The following is a 25,633-nucleotide window of genomic DNA, read 5'->3' as shown; positions in this document are numbered from 1 at the left end:
AGTTCATTGAAAAGTTAAATGTAGAATTCCACTCCTAGGTAATTCCACTCCTAGGTAAATACCCAAGAGAACTGAAAACTTGTCAACACAAAAACTTTATTTTTGTACATTAATTTCAAAGCAGTGTTATTCATAATACCCAAAAAGTGGAAGCAACCCAAATGTCCATCAACTACTTAATGGATAAATAAAATGTGATCAATCCATACTGTGGAATATTATTCAGCTGAAAAAAGAGGAATGAAGTTCAGATACATGTTACATGCAACAAGCTTGAAAACATTATGGTAAGTGAAAGAAGCCAGACTTTATGATTACTTTTATCATAAAATGTCCAGAATAGGCAAATTCATAGAGGCAGAAAATTAATGGTTGCCAAGGGCTAGAGGAGGGTGGGTAAGGAGAATGACTGCTGTTAGTATGGGGTTTCTTTTTGGAATGATGAAATATTCTGGAATTCTATAGTGGTAATGGTAATACAACCTGTGAATATACTAAAAACCACTGAACTGTGCTCTTTAAAAAAGGTGATCCTTATGGTATGTGGATTACATTTCAATAAAAATGTAATTTTTTGAAAATATTCAAGATGTTAATGGCAAAGCTGGGGTATTACTTTTATAACACATTCAACCTATGTGCTTGGGTTTCCCCTCAGGTCAAACTGTCATTTTTAAATAGAACTGTGGATCTGGCTGGTTAGTCTACCATGTTAGAATATCACACAAAGGAGTTAAATGTCCTGTGTGGAATGTACCAGTGGCAAAAATGGTTGAGTATTTATCAGTACAAATTTATCATCCCTACTAGAAAACATGTTTTACTGATGGTAGGCAAGTGGCATCAAATCTATATGGAGAATTAATTTTATACCTTAGTAAGCAATTACAATTCCCGGGGAGTGAGGAGAGAAAATGTAGATACTTTCCACTTTCACTCACTCAATTTCTTTGAGCCCTGGATTTCTCATCTTGAAAATACAGAAAATAATACCAATCTTACAATGTTGAAAACTCTACAATCCTTGGGAGTCTGTGAGAGGTGGATATCCCAGAGTGAATTCTAGTTCTGTGGGACGGTGAAGGGAGGATGAGATATGTAAGTCCCTAATAAAATGCATTTTCATCCTTAATATTCGTGACTAATAATGTGGTGTAATTTCAGATAAGGAAACTGAAGTTCAGGGAAGTAATTCAAGATAGTAATTTATTACATGTTGAATTTAATATTTAATTTAAAAACTTTAAACCACTTCTTTCCCCCTCCCTATCCAGAAAAACAAATAGAAATCTAACGTTCAAACCTGAAATCTAGAATTTAAATTCCATTGAAAAGCTAGCCCTTAATTTTCCAACTTTACGGTATCTATCGATATTTACAAATGGGGCGGAAGGGTGAAAGAGAGAGAAAAACATTGTCATTAAGAACAAAGTTTTGAGCAAACTGTACTCATTTATTTACAATTGAAATTTATAAACAGTAACACAATTTCACATTAATTATTATGAAAAAAGTCCCATGGCTGAAATAGGCAAAAAAAAATGAGGCTTCAGGACATTTCTAAAGGAGGTGCCAAAAAAAGGAAAAAATGCAATACAACAGTTGTGGGGAGAGTCATAAATACCAACTATTGCACCAGGTGCAATTTCATGCAAATGTCTTCAACCACTCAAGTAAACTGCTTTTATTTAGGTATTAGAATAAATATCTTGAACTATGTTGCCTTTTACTCACTTGATTTGCATTACATAAGTTAAAGTAACTGTCTGTGAACAGGGTACATATAAATATTTCTCTTATTAACCCCTTAGTGATAATCCATTACATTTTAGGACATAGCAGACTATGAGGATTTGCCACTTCCCAAACAGATTTTATAAGAAATAATTGCATGGCCCAGACTGTGTTCCTGGGTTTCTCTCACCAAATATATCTAATTAGACCTCAATAAGTTAAACTGAGGAAGCTGTGAAAAAAAAAAAAAGCAGATCACTTTTCAGTTTTGTCATATTGAGAATAAACATAGTTTCAAACCACTGGAACTTTAGTAAGAGAAGGCAAAACCAAAGAAGAGAAATAAAGTTCATAAAGTGATGATAAAAATAACTGTAGTTTGTACATCTCTCTGATTATTTGGCTTTTATTTAAGTGGGTATTAGTGCAGTCACCGACCATAATATCACTGGGCACGAAACAATGTGAGCTCAACACCTGTTCTGATATACCCCAAATCATATATTCAACTTGCAACAAAGACCAATGCTATTTTTTCAGATATAATTCTGTCCCCAAAATATTAATTTTAATCTTAACACATATACCTACTTATTATATTGCTTTTAACTGCTCCTTAGAAACCATTAAGATAAAGTTTAGTATCTGAAGTACTCTATTCCAATTATTAGCTAAAGGTGTAAAGATGATTTAGAAACTAATGTTTCAACATTTCACTAGTGGAACTGCATTTCTGAGTTGGCTGGAATCTTCATCCAGCACATTAAAAAGATTTTACTCTTTTTAAGAACAGAAACAGCAAGCTAATTATTAATCTATGTAGTACTTCTTAGTTTCTGATATTCAGTGGGTAAAACTAAAGGTAGTGATGAAAGGGGTCTTTTCAATTAATTCTATCTCTAATTTTCATTGAAGACATTGCAGATCTATATGTGGATGGGTTGTTTTTAAATTTGAAAGTGATGCATGTTCCCTTAAAACAGCTCTTCAAAACAGAACTGCATTTTGCACCCTTAGTTGAAAAGGGCACAGGGTCAGTTACTTCAAAGTCATTTTAATAACTGACCTTTATAAATCATTTTACAAAACTGAAAATGCAAAAGAAAATTTTAAAAAATTTAACTGTCCAGATTGGTTATAATAATTTACAATTTCTTAGACCTGCTATTCAAGCACCCCCATGAGCAATGAAAATTATCCGGTGAGTATTCAGTCAGGAAAATACGTTCATGTTTTTCTTGGTTGCCTTAATTTCTTGTGAAATAATTTCCTTTTGTATTAACTTTCCAAAGCATCCAAAACTTTCATGATCTGTTGTTTTATGGCTTTGGTAGCATCTCCTGCATTTGGAATCAAGTACCTATGAGGGAAAAATATGTATGTATTAATATAGTGCTTTCCCTTAAGGACTCAGCTTAGATGCCACTTCCAATGGGAAGCTTTCCCTAATCTACAAAGCCAGCAGAGATGCCTTCCTACATACACCCCATAACATATCTCAACATAGTTTCAAAAGTACATCTTGAAAGAAAGAAAATCTGGATGTAAAAAGCAAGGTGATTTTTTTGTACAATGGAAGAACTGCAGATCATTAGTCGGGAAGGCTATATTTGGTTCAATCACAAGCTAGGTATGAAACTCTGGAAGTCATTCAACCCCTCTGGGCTTCACAATTTTATCTATCACATTAAAGATGGCTTAGTTTTTAGATCAGTGTGATCTATGGCCCTTGGGCCAATCCACAAAAAACTCTTTTGTTACTGGTCCTCAATGAGATAAAGAGAAGCTTGTATCAAATTGTAAATTAATTACATCACTCGGCACACTGCTTAGTTTACTGACACTTTCAAAACAAGAATTTTTTGATGAAGGAAAATAAAACATTGGCTTACATTCTGAGACAAGCTTCTCCTTTGATTGCAAACCAACATTTAGTGTGGCACTAATGTCAATTATTTTTAAAGCTGCTGTCAAAAAGTTTATGAAATTAGCTATGGCACTGAACTCACGTGCTAATGACTAAGCACATATGTCTAAGGATTTGGAAGAAGAAAGATAGCAAAGGATACATATAAAAGTGGTTCAATTACCCTGTTCCACCATCCATCCCCCCAAATAGAGAAACAACTGTTGATGAACTAATTCAATAGTTCAAATCACCTCATCCTAAGAAAAATCTTACCTTTCGATTGCCAAGATTTCTATTCCTGAAGTGCTGCTGTTTCCATACTTGAAGGTAATTAGCTCAGGATGTTTTTTTTTGGAAGTAATTTTAACCACAGAATTTAGTGCTTGTCGAGATTGTATATAAGCCAGTCCTTTCCGTGAAAGAATCTCCCTTAAACAGTACATATGTGTTGCAGTAACCAACAGGTGACTTGAAATAAGAAAAAGCATTAAAAAACAATTTTAAAGAAATGTCATTCAAAAGAACTTATGTAAACAGCTCCAGTTATAAAAAATGTTCAACTCCAGATGAAATTATTTTGGAATTAAAAAATACAGCAAAAGGATCTTCTATAAACAAGCTACCTAATAAAAGCTCTTAATTTTCCTTTAACTAAAGGAAAATCATATTTTGCAAAATTAATGTTTTATTGACAAATAATCCTACAATGTTTAAGAGGAAAGTTTTTATTTTATGAAATAAAATGTATAATTAGAAATCATTAATAGATTTTTAGAATCTACTCTATATGGCATATGAACTATACTACCTTTCAGACTTTGAACAGTATTGTCTGTATGTCTACATTAATAAACTATTCTCATTCAACATACCATAGCATATAATGAATATCAAAGACCATTAAGCAAGAGTTGGCTGCCTGACATTTTATAATACCCTGTAACTGGATCCTGAAGGCAAATGCGCACAGAATTATTACCACCACCCCTTGTGTCTCGGCTCACTTTTATTATAGTGGTAATACTCAAGACATTTTAAGTCACAAGTATAAAAGAAGTCCACAATGTGGGATACTCGGCAGAATAATAGGCCTACACTCAAAACACACATTCAGAATGAAGAAGGGGGGCAGTGGTGGTGAGGGGTGTAATACTGCTGCACACAGGGTGAGGCTATAGAGAGAGATAACAAAGGCAATTTGTGAACCATGACTGGATCTGGATCAGACAGAGAAAGATAAAGACTGTAAAATACATTTTAGGGGCATGCTGAAAAAACATTTGAGTGTGGTCATTTATGTTGAACAATGTTCATTTTTAATGTTTTTTAAAATGTGATAATGCTATTGAAGTTGTGTAAGAGAATACTCATTCTTGGGAGATTTATGGGGAAGCATTTAGGGTAAAGTGTCATGTCTGTAAGCTTCTTCTGAATGGTCTGACAAAAAGAAAGTGAGTGTATGTGTAAATGTATATATACACACATAAATAGAAGGATGGGGTAGTGTGAAAAGAAGTGAAAAGCTGGTGAATCTAAGGCTTACCAAAATGTTCAATATACTTTTTCTCCAACTTTTCTGTTTAAAATTTTCAAAATAAACAAATGACATGAGAAATATTTTTAAAAGTCAAGGCAATTACTGCAAGTTGACAGAGGGAAATATCTTACTGTACTTGAATAAGTAAAATTTCTTCTGGAGTTCACTTTTATATTATTAACATCTCTAAATTTTATTTTACTTCTCAAGAAGCCTTTTTAAAAAGTACCTAGGAAACATGTGTCCACTTTCTTTCACTTCTTTACAAGGAAAATGATGCTTGACATCTGGCTTGTTTATCCAAGTCTGAATGTTTACAACCTCTTTTCTATCATCATCTGACATTGACGAACTGTCAATTTCATCTGTAAAGAATTTAAAGTGTTAAAAGTGAGTATTACCAACTTTAAAATTTACACATTTCTTAACAGCCTGAAAAAAATTTCAGTAGTATTTTTTTAGTAGCATTTTAGACATATGGGTTGAAAAAAAATTCTAATTCTGCTACTGTATTTCCTTATGCCACTCGTACTAACAAAGAAATATTATTATAAAACATCACCCAACATGGTAAAAAAGTCAGGTGAAAATACTGAAAATACACTTAAGAAATTGAGTAATTTGAACTTTTTAATTTATATTACATAACTCTCATCTATGACTATCTGTAGAGAGATGGCTCAATTGTCCAGTAAGAAATACCCATCTTGAGGACAAAGATGACAATTCTTTTCTCTTGTTGGTTTCTGATTTTTAAGGAAAATAACAAAAAATCCATCCTGGGATCAATAAGTAAAAATCTATTTAGTATTTTTTTTAAGTATGTGTGAGAGAAATATAAGACATTCTAATTATTTTGTTCTTGTAATTCAAGAAAGGGGAATTACAGTCTCTAAGGTTAATAATTATATTATTCTCTTTGCTTTTTAAGAAATACTTCAAAATATAGAGACATAATAAAAAAAGAAAATCTTATATATCTATACACTTCCAGCCTACATAAAAAAGTGAAGCCTTCATATATCTCTCCCCAACCACATTCCTCTTTCTTCTCCACTAAGAAATAGTTGACTATCTGAATTTGGTGTTACCAATTCCATATACGTTTTCTTTAATCATATATGAATATCCCTAAATAATATACAGTAGTGTTTTGCATTTTAAGTAAAATTTATATAAATAGTAGACTGTTCGATTGTATTCTGCAATTGTTACCCAACTCCAACACTGTAAAGCTTACCCATGTTGATACACATAGCTCTAGTTTTCTTTTTAATTATTGTGCAGTTTTCCAGTGTAAATATGTGTGTGTGTGTGTGTGTGAATTCACCATTAAAATTTATTCATCTCTATGCCTACCTCCTTTGCTAAGGAGCTGAAATATTCAAGGAGAGATAGAGACTGATATATTACAGGAAGATGGCAATGGGGAGAGCAGAGGGAGGAAGGAAAAAAATTAGAAATAGCACACAGAAAATTGCATTTACCTCAATGCGAATTTGTGAGGGTGACTTTGTAATACCTATTAAAATGTCAAATGTAATCCCCTATAATTTACTCTCTGGATATACCTGCAATGTGTATGAAAATATCCATTCCATTTGAAACAGAAAAAATCTATGAGTGTCAATTGGGAAAAGAAATGATTAAATAGATTACAGTACATTTATATGATAGAGAATTGAGGAGGGATATGGGCTGAGATGGGAAATACATAAAATGTATGATTATACTAAGTGGAAAAAGCAAGGTGAAATTTAGTTTTTTTTCTTATTTTGTATATTCATATACTGTTTCATTTTTTACTAACTTAATAAGCATATTAATTATCATTACTTGACTAGGGTAATCTGGGAAGTTGGATTTGGAACTAAAGAAATGAATTATTTTTTAATAGTATAAAAAGACAGAACCACAGAGGATGACAATTTTCCTGGCTAATTATCCCCATCTTGTGGCCCATTAGGATATTGCCTTAAATTTTCAAAGCCTTTTTTCAAATGTCTTAATTTTGGAATTCTCTGGCCTTTAATCTCACAACTCTCAATCTCCTAGGTGGGTGATCCTAAGGGATTTAAATCCAATCCTATGGATTTAAATACTTTTTATATACTGATAATTCCCCATTACCACTAGTTTAGACCTCTCTCAAAGACTCCTATATATCAACTGCCTACATAATTAGCATTTCTGCTTGGATATTTAATAGGCATATTGTACGATGTTTAAAACCAAACTCAATAGAAAAACCACAGACTCTTCAATCTCCTCTACACAGTCTCATTGTGTCCTTTTTAAAAGAAGTTACTCGGTTAGTCCCAGCATGATCTTTATAATCACTCCTGGTACCTGAGGGAAGTCTACATAGATAATGTACTACTACACCTGTGTCGTATTCTTCTTCATCCCCAATGCTGAAAACAGGCTTTACACCACGGTAAGGCTTGCCCACTCTGTCACTGCTGCTCACATGCCTATATCAAAGAATTTTGAATCATCACTTAAGAAATCATCACTGAAGAAGTTTATCCAAGGTTTTCTCAAAGTGTCATTAGAATATTCTAACAAATGTAAATGTTCTTGTGTCTCCTCAACCCCTACTTTCATCCCTGTTTCACCAGTTTTAGGATAGCTTTGTTAAGGAAATTGAAACAAGATAAGGAAATTAGGTTAGCAAAAGTAGCAAAAGGTCTTGGTAGATTAAATGCTTTCAAATCTGTAAAAACTAAATTTTAAACAATTTTAATATTCATATTAAAACCAATGCTTAGATCTGTATAGTTTCAGGGAAGTTATTTCACTTCTTTGTGCATCTGATCCCTTATTTGTAAAATAGGATAACAACATCTATCCTTCGTGGTTATTGTGAGAATTAAACCAGTTACTATTTTGGAAAGCTCTTAAACCAATGCCTAGCATATACAGCAAGTGCCACACACGTTTGTTAAGACAAAACAGATTATGGAACCAAATATTCAAGTTCCACTACCGTAAGCCTTCTCATGGGTGCAAGCAATAGTTCTTAACATTTTTTCTCCCATCTTTAATTACTGTTGTTATTTTTAATAGAAACTAAGTGCTAATTCTTTTACATAAATGTAAATACACCATGAAAATTAATCTGCCATTGTTTTTCAAGTGACAAAAGCAGAAACAACATATAAACACAAACTTGATTAGCTGTGCAGTAAGACCCTTCTCTTTTTAATATGAAAATGTATATACCTCATTATTTTTCACATAATCTCAAATGAAAAAGTAAAATTAAAGCATTTCAACATAATACTAATACATGTTTCTGGGGAAAAGCACTGCATTATTTGTAAGGTAAGGTTCAATTAAGATTATCTGCAATGAAGAAAAACTGTGGCTTTTTTTTCTTTGTTACATATCGAGAGATAGTCTGACACAAAAAAATCAAGTTACACATCTTTACTTAGTCTTAGAATTCAGTTTTTCCAAAAGACAGAGATCAAATCTGTATTTAAATAATGTCTTAATATGTATCATCAATAAATATCATAACATGACCTAACTTTGTTGAAATAGGCTTAAATCTTTACTTCTCCCAAAACATTACTCAATAGAAAACCAATGAGAGCTGAGTATATAACAAGTCAATCTTTGGAAATTATGAGTTACATTAGTCAATACATAGGCTACAGTTTGATGAAGTTAAAACCGTAAAATTACTTGCTTTTATGTTAAAACATATCTAATGTGTAATTATCCTGTAAATTATCAAGCCTTGCTCATTAGGAACAGAAAATGAAAGAAACAATTCGAACATCTATGAAATTCAGATTCAGCTTTCTTACAAAGAAATCCAGCTTTCTTATAAAGACAAAGATAATATAACTTTATCTAAAAATATTTTAGTGCCATCTAAATTGTAAAATCATATGAGATTAAATTACTGGTTCTCTCCTGGTATTAAAGTATAATTAAACTACTATAACATAGAAGTAACAAAGATAATTTTTATAGTAAATGCTTGAACCAGAATGCATGTGTGAATAAAGTAACAGTCCAAAAAAAACCAAGCTATCCATATTGATCTAGATTTATAATACAGTACAGTTTCTGTAAGGCTGTTAAAGATTACTGAGATAGTTCTTAAAAAATTTGCTAGAAATGAATTAAATTCAAAGGCTGAACTCTTTTTAAAAAAGTATATATCTATACTTTTTTTTAGCCAAAGTAATAGAAACACCTACAAAACAGTTTGACCAGATTTTAACTTATTCTACTGATCTCAGAAAGAAACCCAATTCACTTTAGCTTTTCACAACATTCTATTTTCAAAATAGATATATCTACCCATGGACCAGAGAAAATAATTTAAATGTGAATTTGGGAGAAAACCTGGGAGTTAAAATTAGACTAATTCAATGGTCCTTTAACAAGAGAAAGTAGAAAGATGATTCACAAATAGATTATAATTTTAAAAGAAGCTATTTCCTTTAAAACAGTTTATAATAGAAGCCCTATAACTGGCATTGTGCAGGAACACAGTAAGCAAAAATGTTTATCAGCAAATTGAGAGTGAACTATTTGTTTTTAAAAATGCTCCTTCTAAGTCACTGAAAATATTGAAATGACCTGAGAAAAAGTCAGCTCCATTATCCCAAAGCTTAACTTACACTCAGAGTATGACTAGAATTTCTTTCAAAATGTTCATAAATAGATATTGCTATATTACTATTTTAATTTAAATTACAGAAAAATTCTGAGTGTAAAAACTGTAAGGTCATATAGAAATATTAAGTCAGTAAAGTTTTTTGCTCATCTTAATCGAAAAACCAATAGATGTTTAAACTTTAAACTTATGGAGTCTAATGAAAAGTACCCATCTAATTTGGGACAGAGAAGAGATGGATTACACATTGGCATGGCCACCATGACTTCATTTCTTTCAAAGAAAAGGTACAACTCTAGAACTGTGGTTCTTTGGAATTGATTTATATGTTAGCTCACCAGACTAAATACATACACCCTATCAAGAAAAATTTAAAAATATTATACATAATGTACATGAATTAACAAAAAATTTGAACCATAAACTGCACCTGTTTTCGGGTGCTGCAATTATCTCTATTGTTACGGCAGAAAACAGAAGTATAATGATCTCCAAAGCCAATACCCTGCTAACTCTAACTCTTGAGTCTACATATTTTCTTTGTTTCACCTTCCTCTGTCTCAGAATAAAACTGTAGGTTTTATGAAGTTCTTGAATTTTAATGTACTTGATTTTTGTCTGAGGAATGGGAGATAAAATGATGCATGCAAGGGGAAAAATTTAAATGCTCAAGTGAAAAACAAAAACAAAAACAGATCAAACAACATCACACTCTGAAAAGCAGAATGAGAAAAGTTTAGCATTTGAAATAGCTGCATGAAATTTTAGCCAAGACAGCAGAAAGTGATAATAGCATGAGGCATGCTAAAGGAAAAAGATGGTCCAATAAAGCTGCTCTACTCATTGGCTTACCGCTCTGTACATGTTCTGTCTGGCCAAGGAAGATTGAAAGACATTCTATAGCAAATTGAGGCAGAGGAAAAAATTATTGTTAAAAAATGCAACAGCTTTGAAGCAAAAATATAGAATAATCAGTTTTTCTAACTCAGAGTGTACATTATGAAGAAAATCCTTCAGTCATCCCAAGTACAAAGAAAAACGAAGCCAGTTTCAAGTGATTCTTTAACAAAGACAATAGACTCTTCAACTTATCATTTGTTCATTTTAAAATAAAATGAATACATTTTAAAATAAATGTAGCAATAATAGTAGCCTAATTCAGAATGCATTAAGACTGGGCTTTTGAGAGCAGACAATCTTAATGAGAAAAAAATCTTTCAGACTTGTTCAAACACTTTAATATTATTTATCAGTTGACCATTTTAGACAAGGTACAACTTTCTGGATTAGTGAGAATAACCTATTGTCTCCTTCAGTATTTAAAAATGTGGAAAAGTATACTCTTATCTGCACATGTAATATACCTAATAAAGTGACAAATATTAAATTCCTGGCATTCAGTTCTTGAAGTCAAATATTTCAATTTTCCCAGAATACTGCAAGTAAGATATGAGAGTGAAATTAAATACTGTAACATATTTAATTTCTTAGAAACAAATTTCATGATGAAATTACTAGGGTAGCTTTGACTTCTAGAACAAGAAAGGTCAATTAGACTACTATATGGAGAAAAGAACATACTATGCACTCATAGTTGCAGTAAGAAACAATTGAATAGACATTCTTAAAACTTGCTTATCATTTGTTACCCATGTCCTTCATTGGTAATTCATGGGTTTGCTTATATTCTGTGAATGAAATTCTATAAGGATCTAAACCCTGAAACAAGAAAATGAGTTTCTGCTTTATTTAGCATGACTATATATTCTAGGTTTTAAATTACTGGAGCAGCACTACTCATTTAGTAGATGATTCCCATATAGGAATAAACTACTATTGAAGTGTGATACATATAAATGGCATTTCAAAATTTCTTTTAATGAAGAGCAAGAAGAGGCAGTGTCACTATTTCTGTCTTATTCTGTGAAGTAAAACAGAGGAATCTTTGTAGTCAAATTATATGGCAATAAGGGACATCTCTGCAATTACAATAAAAACTGGAATCTAATTAAAAACTGTATGGTCCTTATCTGGAATATATTCACTTTAACTAACATTTACTGCAAGACACTTTTCTTTAGTTTTAATTACTCAAAATAAAATGCATACTGTATAAGCAACTCACCGGTCCACAGGAGTTGATGTATTCTCAATAAAACTGATAACCTTTTCCCTGACATTAACAGATTTTGTCTTCAAAGCAACAGTCATTTTATTTACTAGTGATTTCATTCCTCTATCATTTGAGCCATTAGAAGATTCACCCTGAAAAAAAAATAACAACTTAATCATGAATTAACTGCTCTCCAAATTATTAGCAGAGGTTACCTAGATAGTATGGACTGAGTATCTGCTGCTAAAAGTTACCTAGATATTATGGACTGAATTGTGTCCCACCCTCCCAACACACACAAATTCGTATGTTAAAGTTCTAACTCCCAACACACCTCAGAATGTGATTACGCCTTGAGAATTTCTCAAGGGAAGATATCCTTTTAGGTACCTAATGTAATAGATGTGAACATAATCCCTTTTTTCATTGAAATATAGTTGATATATGATATTATAATGGTTTCAGATGTACAACATAGTGATTCCACAAGTATATACATTACTTAATGCTTACCCAGTAAGTGTAGTTACCATCTGTCACCATAGAAAGGGATTACACTATTATTGGCTATATTTCCTATGTTGTACTTCCATCCCTGTGACTAATTCATTTTATAATTTGAGTTTGTATCTCTCTATCTCCTTCACCTATTTCACCCATTCCTCTCCCTCCCTCATGGTAACCAACAGTCCATCTCTGTGTGTATCAGTCTATATATTGTTTGTTCATTTGTTTTGTGTTTTAGATTCCACATATAAGTGAAATCATATGGTATCTGTCCTTCTCTGTCTCTTATTTCACTTAGCATTATACTATCTAGCTCTATCCACGTTTTGCAAATGGCAAGATTTCATTCTTTTTTTATAGCCAAGTAATACTCCATTGTATATATGTACACCTTCTTCATCCATTCATCTATCAATGAAAACTTAGGTTGCTTATCTTGGCTATTGGAAATAATGCTGTAAAAAACAAAAGGCGCATCTATCTTTACAAATTGGTGATTTTGTTTTATCTGGGTAAATTCCCAGAAGTAGAAATGATGGGTTGTAAGGTATTTTTATTTTTCATTTTCTGAGAAACCTCCAAATTGCTTTCCATAGTGGCTGGGCCAATTTACATTCCCACCAGCAGTATATGAAGGTTCTCTTTTCTCTACATCTTCTTCAGGTGTGAGTATCGTTCTTATATTGTTTCATGGGATTGCTCCAATATACTTTAGAGGACAAGCTGGTGCTAGATGTCCTAAGTTTGAAAGTATTATGCCTTCTATCCATTAATTCCTCTTCAGAATTTATGGTAAGGAAATAATCAGAAAGTGCCCTAGCATTTAGGCATGATTTGATGGAAAATTATACAGACATTAAATAAACAAAAAACAAGTCTTAAAAAAAAATTTTAATACTAGAAAATACTCATATGTTCAGTGAATAAGAAGAAAAGTACATGTACACTCTGATCACTACTTTAAAGTATTAAAATATGCATGCATTAAAAATGATTTGAAGATTATTGTTGTTAACAACCATTTGATCAATGAGAGATGCCCTCTCAAAAAAAAAAAAAGAAAATGATTTGAAGAAAGTAATTTAAAATATGAACAACAGTTATCTCTGAGAGGGTTACAGGAGATTTTTCTTTATACTTTTCATACTTACATATGATTCTATAATGAACATGTAGTATTTTTATTTTATACATAAGTTATTAAATAACAAAAAATCATGTTTCTATTTCCATATCTAATTTCAAATCCAAATTAAACCATATGTGGAAATTCTCTGCAATTTTTCAATGTAACACATCTTTAAGAGTTTCCTTAATAGCCTCAATCATTTTTTTAAAACCTGAAGATAAAAACTTTAGCAGCAAGACTATGCAATGCTGTGTTTAGGAATGAATATAAATTAGAATAATGTTTTTGGAGGGCTTTTTGATAATGCAGGATTCTAAGAATTTTGATACATAATCTCTTGATCAAGTTATTCCGCTTCTAGTATAATCATGGCATATGCAAACATATTACTATAAAAACTAACTGCAAAAGAAACAAATCCTACCATTTGCAACAATATAGATGGAGCTGGAGGATATTATGCTCAGTGAAAAAAGCCAGGTGGAGAAAGAAAAGTGCTAAATGATTTCCCCTCATTTGAGTATAACAACAAAGGAAAACTGAAGGAACAAAATAGCAGCAGAGTCACAGAATCCAAGAAGGGACTAGTGGTTACCAAAGGGTAGGGGTGTGGGAGGGTGGGTGCGTAGGGAGGGAGAAGGGGATTGAGGGGTATTATGTTTAGTACACATGGTGTGGGGGGTTACGGGGAAAACAGTGTAGCACAGAGAAGGCAAACAGTGAATCTGTGGCATCTTACTACACTGATGGACAGTGACTGCATTTGGGTATGGGTGGGGACTTGATAATATGGGTAAATGTAGTAACCACATTGTTTTTTCATGTGAAACCTTCATAAGAGAGTATATCAATAACACCTTAATAAAAAGTTAAAAAAAAAAAACTAACTGCAGTGGTGTTTATAATAGAAAATGACTGGAAGCAATGTAAATATTCAACAATAGGGGACTAACTGAATAATTTATAATACATCCATGCAATGGAATACTACTTATTCAAAATGAAAACAGCAAATGTTTATTGCATAAATGATCTCACACAGAAAGCTTAGACACCTAGAGCTCTGATCAAGTTGCAAACATAATCAAATAAGCCTTATTTGCTGATAATTTGAAAATAATTTGCTTTAACTTACATGTCTGAAGATAAACCTCAATCATCTAATGAATTACAATTTTTAATAACTACTATTAAGTATGTGACAAGTATTATACTTTATATTCACTTGCACATTTAATCCTCACATCATCCTATGAGAAGGCTCTGTTACTATCATCTCTACTGCACAGACAGAGAAACCCAAGCTGAAAAGATCTTGCTGAAGATCATAAATTAAGTTGTAGAGATAAAACCTGAACATCCAGTCAGACCAGTAAACCCAAGCTAGTAACTATGACCCTGTAAACTCAAGGTTTTCCTTCTGTTTTTGTTTTAAAGAATGATCATTAGGTAGATAAGGACTATAACTTCTGAAGAAATGATTTAATGACATCTACTCAACATGAAATATTTTAAAAAGCACAAAAGACTTATTGCTCAAATATTTCCAAAGTAGAACCAAAAAATAGATTTACCCACTATAGCAAAACCCTATAAAAATGTACATCTCAATAACTAAAAATCAAATATAGAGGCATACCTCAGAAAAAATGTAGGTTCAGTTACAACCTCTACAATAAAGTGAGTCAAGTGAATTTTTTGGTTTCCCAGTGCATGTAAAAGTTTTGTTTATCGTATACTATAATCCATGAAGTGTGCAATGGCATTGTCTAAAAAACAATGTACATACCTTAATTTAAGAATACTTTATTGCTAGAAAATGCTAACCATCATCTGAGCTTTCAGCAAGTCATAATCACTGATCACAGATCACCATGACAAACATAACAATGAAAAAGTTTGAAATATTCCAAGAATTACTAGATGTGACACAATCTGAAGTGAGCAAATGATGTTGGAAAAATGGACTTGATACAGAGTTGCCACAAACCTTCCATTTGTAAAAAAATGCAGTTATCTGCAAAGTGTAATAAATCAAAGCACAATAAAACAAGGTATGCCTGTATTGGAATTGGCAATTGGTTCCTGTCTTCCTCTGCCTGACCCATTCTCAAATATGGGTGGACTGAAGTTCTAATCATGTAAGTTTGTGGTGGGGAGTGGTACAAACCTGGCATGCAGAAGATGTGAACATTAGCCTCAGTTTTCTTCCGGCCCAAACTAATCGGAAGATTCCTAGAACCAGCTTACTTGAGAGTCCCAGCTAGTCATAGTACTCAGAATTTTCTCCACTATTTAAGCGGGAGCAGAAAACTGTCACTATGTAGTACCAAACTGCAGCTGGATAGGAAAAAAGCTAATAAATTCAGCAGGTGGATCTCCAGAATTCCTGGCTAGTTTAGCTAGTAATAATGATGACCTGCTCCATCATTATTGATGGCCTGTTCCATCAGTATTAACCTTGCAATAATGACTCCCTCACTGTCTATGAGCTTGAAATATTTTGACCCATGGTGGGGGTTTAGTAATTAATCACCCTTTCTGGGTATTTATCCAAATCTGATGACATATTCTACACATGCACTTACATCAACAGCAGAATTGATACTGCTCCTTGAGCCTGAGGTACTAGCAATCCAATGGCCATATCCGTTTTCTGGTCCATCCACATTAATGTCTGCCAAGTGCTGTTGCAGTGCTTAGGGAAAACAAGAAGGGGAAAAAAAGACACTTGTCATATCAGCCCCCTTTAGAAAGACTCATAGACTTCATAGAGAAACATAATAAACATGTCACAGCTGAAATGAAAAAGGATCCAAGGACAGAATCATAGGTATTTATTTGTACCTCTGCAAAGGGGTAAAGGAGTCCAGGCTACAGAAAGCTCTCCTCTTCTTACTGTCCTTCCCTCTAAAGCCATCTGTACACACAGAACTTTTTTTAATTGACCCTAAGGGTGGCAATAATTGTATATATAGGCTTGATGTTTTCCTCTTTGAATGGTAATCTTTCAAGTATTAATAGATAATCTCAGCAACATTTTAATGACATAAAGGATTAATGGAAAACCTATGCTGGCTTTTGTTTTATCATAAGGAGACATCAATTAATCTTTCCCATAATAAAGAAGTAGTCTTTGGCATTAACTGCTATGGAAAGAGATGTTATGCTTTGAAAAGAAATAATTCATAAAAGTTTCTAAGCCTGACTATTTACAATTGCCAAGATATGGAAGCAACCTAAGTGTCCATCAGTAGATGAATGGATAAAGAAGATGTGATATATATACACAATGGAAGACTATTCAGCCATAAGAAGAAAACAAATCCTACCATTTGCAACACCATGGATGGAGCTGGAGGATATTACACTTGGTGAAATAAGCCAGGTGGAGAAAGACAAGTACCAAATGATTTCCCTCATTTGTGGAGTATAACAACGAAGCAAAACTGAAGGAACAAAATAGCAGCAGACTCACAGACTCCAAGAAGGGACTAGTGGTTACCAAAAGGGAGAGGTGGGGGAAGGTGGGTGCAGAGGGAGGGAGGGAGAAGGGGATTGAGGGGTATTATGATCGGTACACATGGTGTGGGGGGTTTCACCGGGAAGACAGTGTAGCACAGAGAAGACAAGTAGTGACTCTGTGGCATCTTATTACACTGATGGACAGTGACTTCAATGGGTTGTGGGGGGAACTTGATAATATGGGTGAATGTAATAGCCACAATGTTTTTCATGTGAAACCTTCGTAAGAATGTATATCAATGATACCTTAATAAAAACTAATTTCTAAGCCTGGACTATATATAAAAGGGTACTTTTCACTCTTGAGAGCAAGCTTAATAACCAAGAACAATATCATATTGACAGAATTCCTATACATAACATTGGGCCTAAGGCTAATGTTTGCTTAGCACCACTTATTAAAATAATCCCTTTTGTAGAGGTCTGGGTATAAGACTCAAATAGTTTTAGCTATCAGGCCATGATACACAGAAACTAATCATAATCTTTGCTAGTATCAACAAAGACCAAGAGGAAATAGATCCTAATTTAGCAAAAATTTTAAGTAATAAGAAAATTGTATTAAGTCAGAACTTAATCTTTATAAGACTCCCACGATTTAAATTCAAGATTCTATTACCTTCAACAAATATTAATTTGATTTTATTATTATTTTTCCCCAGTATTTACAGTTCTGTATTTTTGTAACTCTTTTCCTAATGTAAGACAGGCTATTTCTTAATTGAAATAGATTTTACATATAACATTGAGTAAATTTAAGGGATACATGTTGACTTGATACATTTATATATTGTAATATGATTTCCATTGTAGTATTAGACCTTTATCACCTCTCATAATTACCATGTCTTTTTTGTGGTGGGTAAATCTAGTCTCTTCGTAAGTTTCATCATTATAATATAATATTGCCTACATTCACTAAACTGTGCATTAGTACTCTAGGGCTTATTTATCTATACTAGTTGCAAGTTTGAACCCTTAAATACCATCATTTGTAAAAAAAAAAAAAAAGTCAGGCTCTTTTATAATCTTATCTTAACTTAATCATTCATAAATTCTTGAATATTTGCCTGCAGAGATTTTGTCAATTTTACTATCCTAGATTACCAGATATTAGTTTGTAGATTTGAAAACATCATCTTATTTGTTTTATTTCATCCAGCCAAATGTTTTTTAAGTAGCTAATACCTTAGAGTAGCTCGAAAGAACATGAAAATAAACAAAAAGCAAACAGTACAAAGGGTCTGTCATGAAAAATAGTCGTACTCTTTTTTTCCTAGTCCCATCTACTTCTCCATAGAGTCAAATCATGTGGACAATTTTTCACACATATTTTTTTACAAATACAAGCTAATTAAACACTTCAATTCAAATAATTTTCCATTAAATATATTCACTCATTTCAATGCCTATTATGTTTGCCTGTTATTTATACGTCTTGTTGGCCGTGCCTCTCCTTAAAATACTAAATGAAGAGAGAGTATAATCATTAATTGGTCACTCCAGATCAGCTCTGATGGTAATTTCCTCTGAAAAGTGCAGGCAAAGATATTATTAAATTAAAACCTTACCCATAAATCCTCCACTAGCAATGCTCACATATTCTTTGTTTTTCTGTAACAGACAATAAAATTTAAATTATTCCAAAATGTAATTTAATTAAAACCTCTGATAGCTCTTTAAACATTGACAAATATATTATAAGGTTACATAGTACATTTCTGGACATTTTCTTTGACATTTTAGACTCTGTCACAGAGCAGTACATATATCTGCCTTACGTATGGCAAGGTCTGGTAACTGGGTGGGAAAAGGGGTTAACTTTACAGCTATCAACAAAGACTGTGATTTTCTTTGTATTATAGTTCCAGTAGTGCAATAGCCAAATTAAAATCAATTGCATTTTTGGATGTAACTAGAGTTGTTTTTAGAAACCTTCAGAAGGTTTCTAAAAACCTTCATGTTGTGTCCTTTACGAAGAGGAGTTATAAAAGCAAATAATACAGCTAGTTATGAAGAAAAATGACACAATGTTACTATTTCATAAACTAAAAATTAAAGGTTCTATAAGCAATGATTTAAAAGAGAGAGAGAGACATAAAAATGAGAGATCTGGGCAGTATTTACCTTCAAATGAAAGTATACACCACCAAGAACTTCCTGCCACCCCACCCCTCCCAACCCCAAGTAATCTGATCAAGTCTCTAGATCTAATGAAAAGCTACAGGAAATACTAAACTATGCCATGTGAATGTAATCAGTAAAATCCAGAATGTAGGAAATTCTATAATACAAAATAACCAGTTTTCCCAACAAATACGTACAACAGAAAAAATTAGGAAAGGAAACCTATAGAAAACTAAAATAGAAATACCAAACAACCAGTAATTCTACTTGTAGGAATTTACCCAAAGAAAACCAAATCCCTGATTCAAAAAGATGATGCACCCCTTTGTTCACTGCTGCATTATTTACAATAGCCAAGATATGGAAGCAACAAAAGGGTCCATCAATAGATGAAAGGATAGAGAAGATGTGGTACATATATTCAATGGAATATTATTCAGCCATAGAAAAGAAAGGAATCCTGCCATTTGAGACAACATGAATGGAACAAGAGTGTATTATGTTAAGTGAAGCCAGGGAGAGAAAGAAAAATACCATACGATTTCATTTATTTGTGGAATCTAAAACCAAAAAAAAATGAACAAAATAGCAGTAGACTCAAAAAGACACTGACGGGGGGTGGAGCCAAGATGGCAGCATCAGTAGTTCAGTGGAAATCTCCTCCCAAAAACATATAATTATGAAAATACAATAAATACAACTATTCCTAAAAGAGACGCCAGTGTATACAGTACAACAGCCAGGATACATCTACATCTGCAAGAACTCAAGATCACACGAAGGGGGTAAGATAAAAGCCACGACCCGGCAGGACCCAAACGCCTCCCTACCCCAGAACCCAGTGGGAAGAAAGGAGTCGGAACAGGGAGGGAGGGAAAGCCCAGGACTGCTAAACAACCAGCTCTAGAAATCCGCACCTGGAGCGCAGACACAAGGTGCATGGGGGGCTGGATATTAGAGAAACGGAGAAGCAAAACCTGTGGGCAGGTCCCCGCAACCAGCACCCAAGACAAAAGAAAAACGAGTGCTTTTTGCAAGTCTTAAAGAGACAGGGACCCCACAGCTGGTCGAAGTCGTCCCGGCACACTTAGCCAGCAGCTGGGAATCCTAGGGAACTTTAGGCGTCCTAACCCCCTGGGCGGCAGCGCAGCTCTGAAGCCCCTCACGGCACTAAGCAGCCTGACAGTCGTTCCCCCAACTGGCATGGACCCCGACAGACCGGCCCAGTAGTGGGAAAGCGGCAGCGCATGCCGGGGGCAGCGGCGCCAGAGGGGACCGGGAGTGGCCCATGCAAGCCCGCCACAGCGGTGACGGAGCAGCCTGGGAGTGGCCTGCGCACGCCAGCGGCCACAGCGCGAGATGGCCATGGGAGAGGCCCACGCGCACCTGCAGCGTTGCCAGAGGGGCCCAAGTGCAACCCGTGTGAACCAGCAGAGGCAGTGCCAGAGGGGCCCTGGAGTGGCCCGTGGGAGCCGGCGGCGGTGGCAGAGGAGCAGCCCAGGAGCAGCCGCACTCCCAGCAGCCGATCGGAATCCCAGCCCGACGCACAGCTGCCCGGGCGAGACCCAAAGGCCACTGCTGGCACACAGAAGGGCAAGGAGTCCATCAGGCAGGAAAGAACTTTCTTCTCCCAGCTGAAACACCCGCAACCTGCCTACAGCCACCACTATCACCATGAAAAGGGAGAAAAATTCAGTCCAGTCCAAAATAGTCCAGACAACCCCTGAGAGAGGATCTGCAGAGACAAACCTAACTAGTCTCCCTGAAAAAGAATTCAAAATAAAAAACATAAACATGCTGATGGATCTGCAGAGAAATATGTAATAGCTAAAAGAGCAAGTCAGAGGGAGACTACAGAAATAAAACAATCTCTGGAAGGACTTAAAAGCAGAATGGAGGGGATGCAAGAGGCCATTAATGGAATAGAAACCAGAGAACAGGAAGGCATAGAAGCTGATGCAGAGAGAGAGAAAACGATCTCCAGAAATGAAACAATATCAAGAGAACTGTGTGACCAATCCAAAAGGAACAATATCTGCATTATAGGGGTACCAGAAGAAGAAGAGAGAGAAAAAGGGATAGAAAGAGTCTTTGAAGAAATAATTGCTGAACACTTCCCCAAATTGGGGGAGGAAATAGTTGCTCAGACCATGGAAGCACACAGAACTCCCAACAGAAGGGACCCAAAGAGGACAACACCAAGACACATCATAATTAAAATGGCAAAGATCAAGGACAAAGACAGAGTATTACAGGCAGCCAGAGAAAAAACGTCACCTACAAAGGAAAACCCATCAGGCTATCATCAGACTTCTCAACAGAAACCTTACAGGCCAGAAGAGAATGGCATGATATATTGAATGCAATTAAACGGAAGGGCCTTGAACCAAGGATACTGTATCCAGCACGATTATCATTTAAATATGAAGGAGGGATTAAACAATTCCCAGACAAGCAAAAGTTGAGGGAATTTGCCTCCCACAAACCACCTCTACAGGGCATCTTACAGGGACGGCTCTAGATGGGAGCACTCCTAAAAAGAGCACAGAACAAAACCCCCAACATATGAAGAAGGGAGGAGGAGGAATAAGAAGGGAGAGAAATAAAGAATCATCAGACTGTGTTTATAATAGCTCAATAAGCGAGTTACGTTAGACAGTAAGGTATTAAGAAGCTAACCCTGAACCTTTGGTAACTGCAAACTTAAAGCCTGCAATGGAAATAAGTACATATCCTTCAATAATCACCCTAAATGTAAATGGATTGAATGCACCAATCAAAAGACACAGAGTAATAGAATGGATAAAAAAGCAAGACCCATCTATATGCTGCTTACAAGAGATTCACCTCAAACCCAAAGACATGCACAGATTAAAAGTCAAGGAATGGAAAAAGATATTTCATACAAACAACAGGGAGAAAAAAAGCAGGTGTTGCAGTACTAATATCAGACAAAATAGACTTCAAAACAAAGAAATTAATAAGAGATAAAGAAGGACATTACATAATGATAACGGGATCAGCCCAACAAGAGGATATAACCATTATAAATATATATGCACCCAATACAGGAGCACCAACATATGAGAAACAAATAATAACAGAATTAAAGGAGGAAATGGAATGAAATGCATTCATTTTGGGAGACTTCAACACACCACTCACCCCAAAGGACAGATCCACCAGATAGAAAATAAGTAAGGACACAGAGGCACTGAACAACACACTAGAACAGATGGACCTAATAGACATCTACAGAACTCTACATCCAAAAGCAACAGGATACACATTCTTCTCAAGTGCACATGGAACATTCTCCAGAATAGACCAAATACTAGGCCACAAAAGGAGCCTCAGTAAATTCCAAAAGATTGAAATCCTACCAACCAAATTTTCAGACCACAAAGGTATAAAACTAGAAATAAATTGTACAAAGAAAGCAAAAAGGCTCACAGACACATGGAGGCTTAACAACATGCTCCTAAATAATCAATGGATCAACGACCAAATTAAAATGGAGATCCAGCAATATATGGAAACAAATGACAACAACAACACAAAGCCCCAACTTCTGTGGGATACAGCGAAAGCAGTCTTAAGAGGGAAGTATATAGCAATCCAGGCATACTTAAAGAAGGAAGAACAATCCCAAATGAATGGTCTAATGTCACAATTATCAAAATTGGAAAAAGAAGAACAAATGAGGCCTAAGATCAGCAGATATAGGGACATAATAAAGATCAGAGAAGAAATAAATGTAATTGAGAAGAATAAAACAATAGAAAAAATCAATGAAACCAAGAGCTGGTTCCTCGAGAAAATAAACAAAATAGATAAGCCTCTAGCCAGACTTATAAAGAGAGAAAGAGAGTCAACACACATCAACAGAATCAGAAACGAGAAAGGAAAAATCACGATGGACCCCACAGAAATACAATGAATTATTAGAGAATACTATGAAAACCTATATGCTAACAAGCTGGAAAAACTAGGAGAAATGGTCAACCTCCTAGAAAAATACAACCTTCCAAGACTGACCCAGAAAGAAACAGAAAATCTAAACACACCAATTACCAGCAACGAAATTGAAGTGGTAATCAAGAAACTACCAAAGAACAAAACTCCCGGGCCAGATGGATTTACCTCGGAATTTTATCAGACATACAGAGAAGACATAATACTCATTCTCCTTAAAGTTTTCCAAAAAATAGAAGAGGAGGGGATACTCCCAAACTCATTCTATGAAGCCAACATCACCCTAATACCAAAACCAGGCAAAGATCCCACCAAAAAAGAAAACTACAGACCAATATCCCTGATGAATGTAGATGCAAAAGTACTCAACAAAATATTAGCAAACCAAATTCAAAAATACATCAAAAGGATCATACACCATGACCAAGTGGGATTCATCCCAGGGATGCAAGATGGTACAACATTCAAAAATCCATCAACATCATCCACCACATCAACAAAAAGAAGGACAAAAACCACATGATCATCTCCATAGATGCTGAAAATGGCATTCGACAAAATTCAACATCCATTCATGATAAAAACTCACAACAAAATGTGCATAGAGGGCAAGTACCTCAACATAATAAAGGTCATATATGATAAACCCACAGCTGACATCATACTGAATAGCGAGAGCCTGAAAGTTTTTCCTCTGAGATCGGGACAAGACAGGGATGCCCACTCTCCCCACTGTAATTCAACATAGTACTGGAGGTCCTAGCCACAGCAATTAGACAAAACAAAGAAATACAAGGAATCCAGATAGGTAAAGAAGAAATCAAACTGTCACTATTTGCAGATGACATGATATTGTACATAAAAAACCCTAAAGACTCCACTCCAAAACTACTAGAACTAATATTGGAATTCAGCAAAGTTGCAGGATACAAAATTAATATACAGAAATCTGTGGCTTTCCTATACACTAACAATGAACCAATAGAAGGAGAAATCAGGAAAACAACTCCATTCACAATAGCATCAAAAAGAAGAAAATACCTAGGAATAAACCTAACCAAGGAAGTGAAAGACCTATACCCTGAAAACTATAAGACACTCTTAAGAGAAATTAAAGAGGACACTAACAAATGGAAACTCATCCCATGCTCCTGGCTAGGAAGAATTAATATCATCAAAATGGCCATCCTGCCCAAAGCGATATACAGATTCAATGCAATCCCTATCAAATTAACAACAGCATTCTTCAATGAACTGGAACAAATAGTTCAAAAATTCATATGGAACCACCAAAGACCAAATAGCCAAAGCAATCCTGAGAAGGAAGAATAAAGTTGGGGGGGATCTTGCTCCCCAACTTCAAGCTCTACTACAAAGGCACAGTAATCAAGACAATTTGGTACTGGCACAAAAACAGAGCCACAGACCAGTGGAACAGAATAGAGACTCCAAACATTAACCCAAACATATATGGTCAATTAATATATGATAAAGGAGCCATGGACATACAATGGGGAAATGACAGTCTCTTCAACAGATGGTGCTGGCAAAACTGGACAGCTACATGTAAGAGAATGAAACTGGATCACTCTCTAACCCCATACACAAAAGTAAATTCGAAATGGATCAAAGACCTAAATGTAAGCCATGAAACCATAAAACTCTTAGAAAAAAGCATAGGCAAAAATCTCTTAGACATAAACATGAGTGAGTTCTTCATGAACATATCTCCCTGGGCAAGGGAAACAAAAGCAAAAATGAACAGGTGGGACTATATCAAGCTGAAAAGCTTCTGTACAGCAAAGGACACCATCAATAAAACAAAAAGGTATCCTACAGTATGGGAGAATATTTTCATAAATGACAGATCCAATAAAGGGTTGACATACAAAATATATTAAAAGCCCACACACCTCAACAAACAAAAAGCAAATAATCCAATTAAAAAATGGGCAGAGGAGCTGAATAGACAGTTCTCTAAAGAAGAAATTCAGATGGCCAACAGGCACATGAAAAGATGCTTCACATCGCTTGTCATCAGAGAAATGCAAATTAAAACCACAATGAGATAACACCTCACACCAGTAAGGATCGCCACCATTCAAAAGACAAACAATGACAAATGTTGGCGAGGTTGCGGAGAAAGGGGAACCCTCTTACACTGCTGGTGGGAATGTAAATTAGTTCAACCATTGTGGAAAGCAGTATGGAGGTTCCTCAAAATGCTTAAAATAGAAGTACCATTTGACCCAGGAATTCCACTTCTAGGAATTTACTCTAAGAATGCAGCAGCCCAGTTTGAAAAACACAGATGTACCCCTATGTTTATCGCAGCACTATTTACAATAGCCAAGAAATGGAAGCAATCTAAGTGTCCATCAGTAGATGAATGGATAAAGAAGATGTGGTACATATACACAATGGAATATTATTCAGCC

At 34.7% G+C, this 25,633-nt stretch overlaps 1 protein-coding gene across 3 annotated transcripts in view; it reads right to left on the bottom strand.

Moving 5' to 3' along the window:
• Nucleotides 1-1,432: 1,432 nt before the first annotated feature.
• Nucleotides 1,433-25,633, bottom strand: part of TBC1D23 (TBC1 domain family member 23) — a 57,848-nt gene continuing 33,647 nt past the window's right edge. For 2 of the 3 annotated variants that reach the window (XM_036916519.2, XM_036916517.2), the window contains 8 exons: nucleotides 18,665-18,707; nucleotides 16,157-16,266; nucleotides 11,945-12,084; nucleotides 10,672-10,716; nucleotides 7,566-7,654; nucleotides 5,410-5,545; nucleotides 3,917-4,111; nucleotides 1,433-3,094 (listed from right to left, as the gene is read on the bottom strand). In XM_036916519.2, the coding sequence (XP_036772414.1) occupies nucleotides 3,013-3,094; nucleotides 3,917-4,111; nucleotides 5,410-5,545; nucleotides 7,566-7,654; nucleotides 10,672-10,716; nucleotides 11,945-12,084; nucleotides 16,157-16,266; nucleotides 18,665-18,707 (840 nt within the window). In that variant the 3' untranslated portion in view covers nucleotides 1,433-3,012. The remainder of the gene's footprint in view (nucleotides 3,095-3,916; nucleotides 4,112-5,409; nucleotides 5,546-7,565; nucleotides 7,655-10,671; nucleotides 10,717-11,944; nucleotides 12,085-16,156; nucleotides 16,267-18,664; nucleotides 18,708-25,633) is intronic. The other variant, XM_036916518.2, reaches the window with a different exon arrangement.

The sequence above is a fragment of the Manis pentadactyla genome, chromosome 1 (genome assembly GCF_030020395.1).
Source record: "Manis pentadactyla isolate mManPen7 chromosome 1, mManPen7.hap1, whole genome shotgun sequence".
Taxonomy (NCBI): Eukaryota; Metazoa; Chordata; class Mammalia; order Pholidota; family Manidae; genus Manis; species Manis pentadactyla.
The sequence above is the reverse complement of the archived record's forward strand: the minus strand, read 5'-3'. Positions and strand labels throughout refer to the sequence as shown.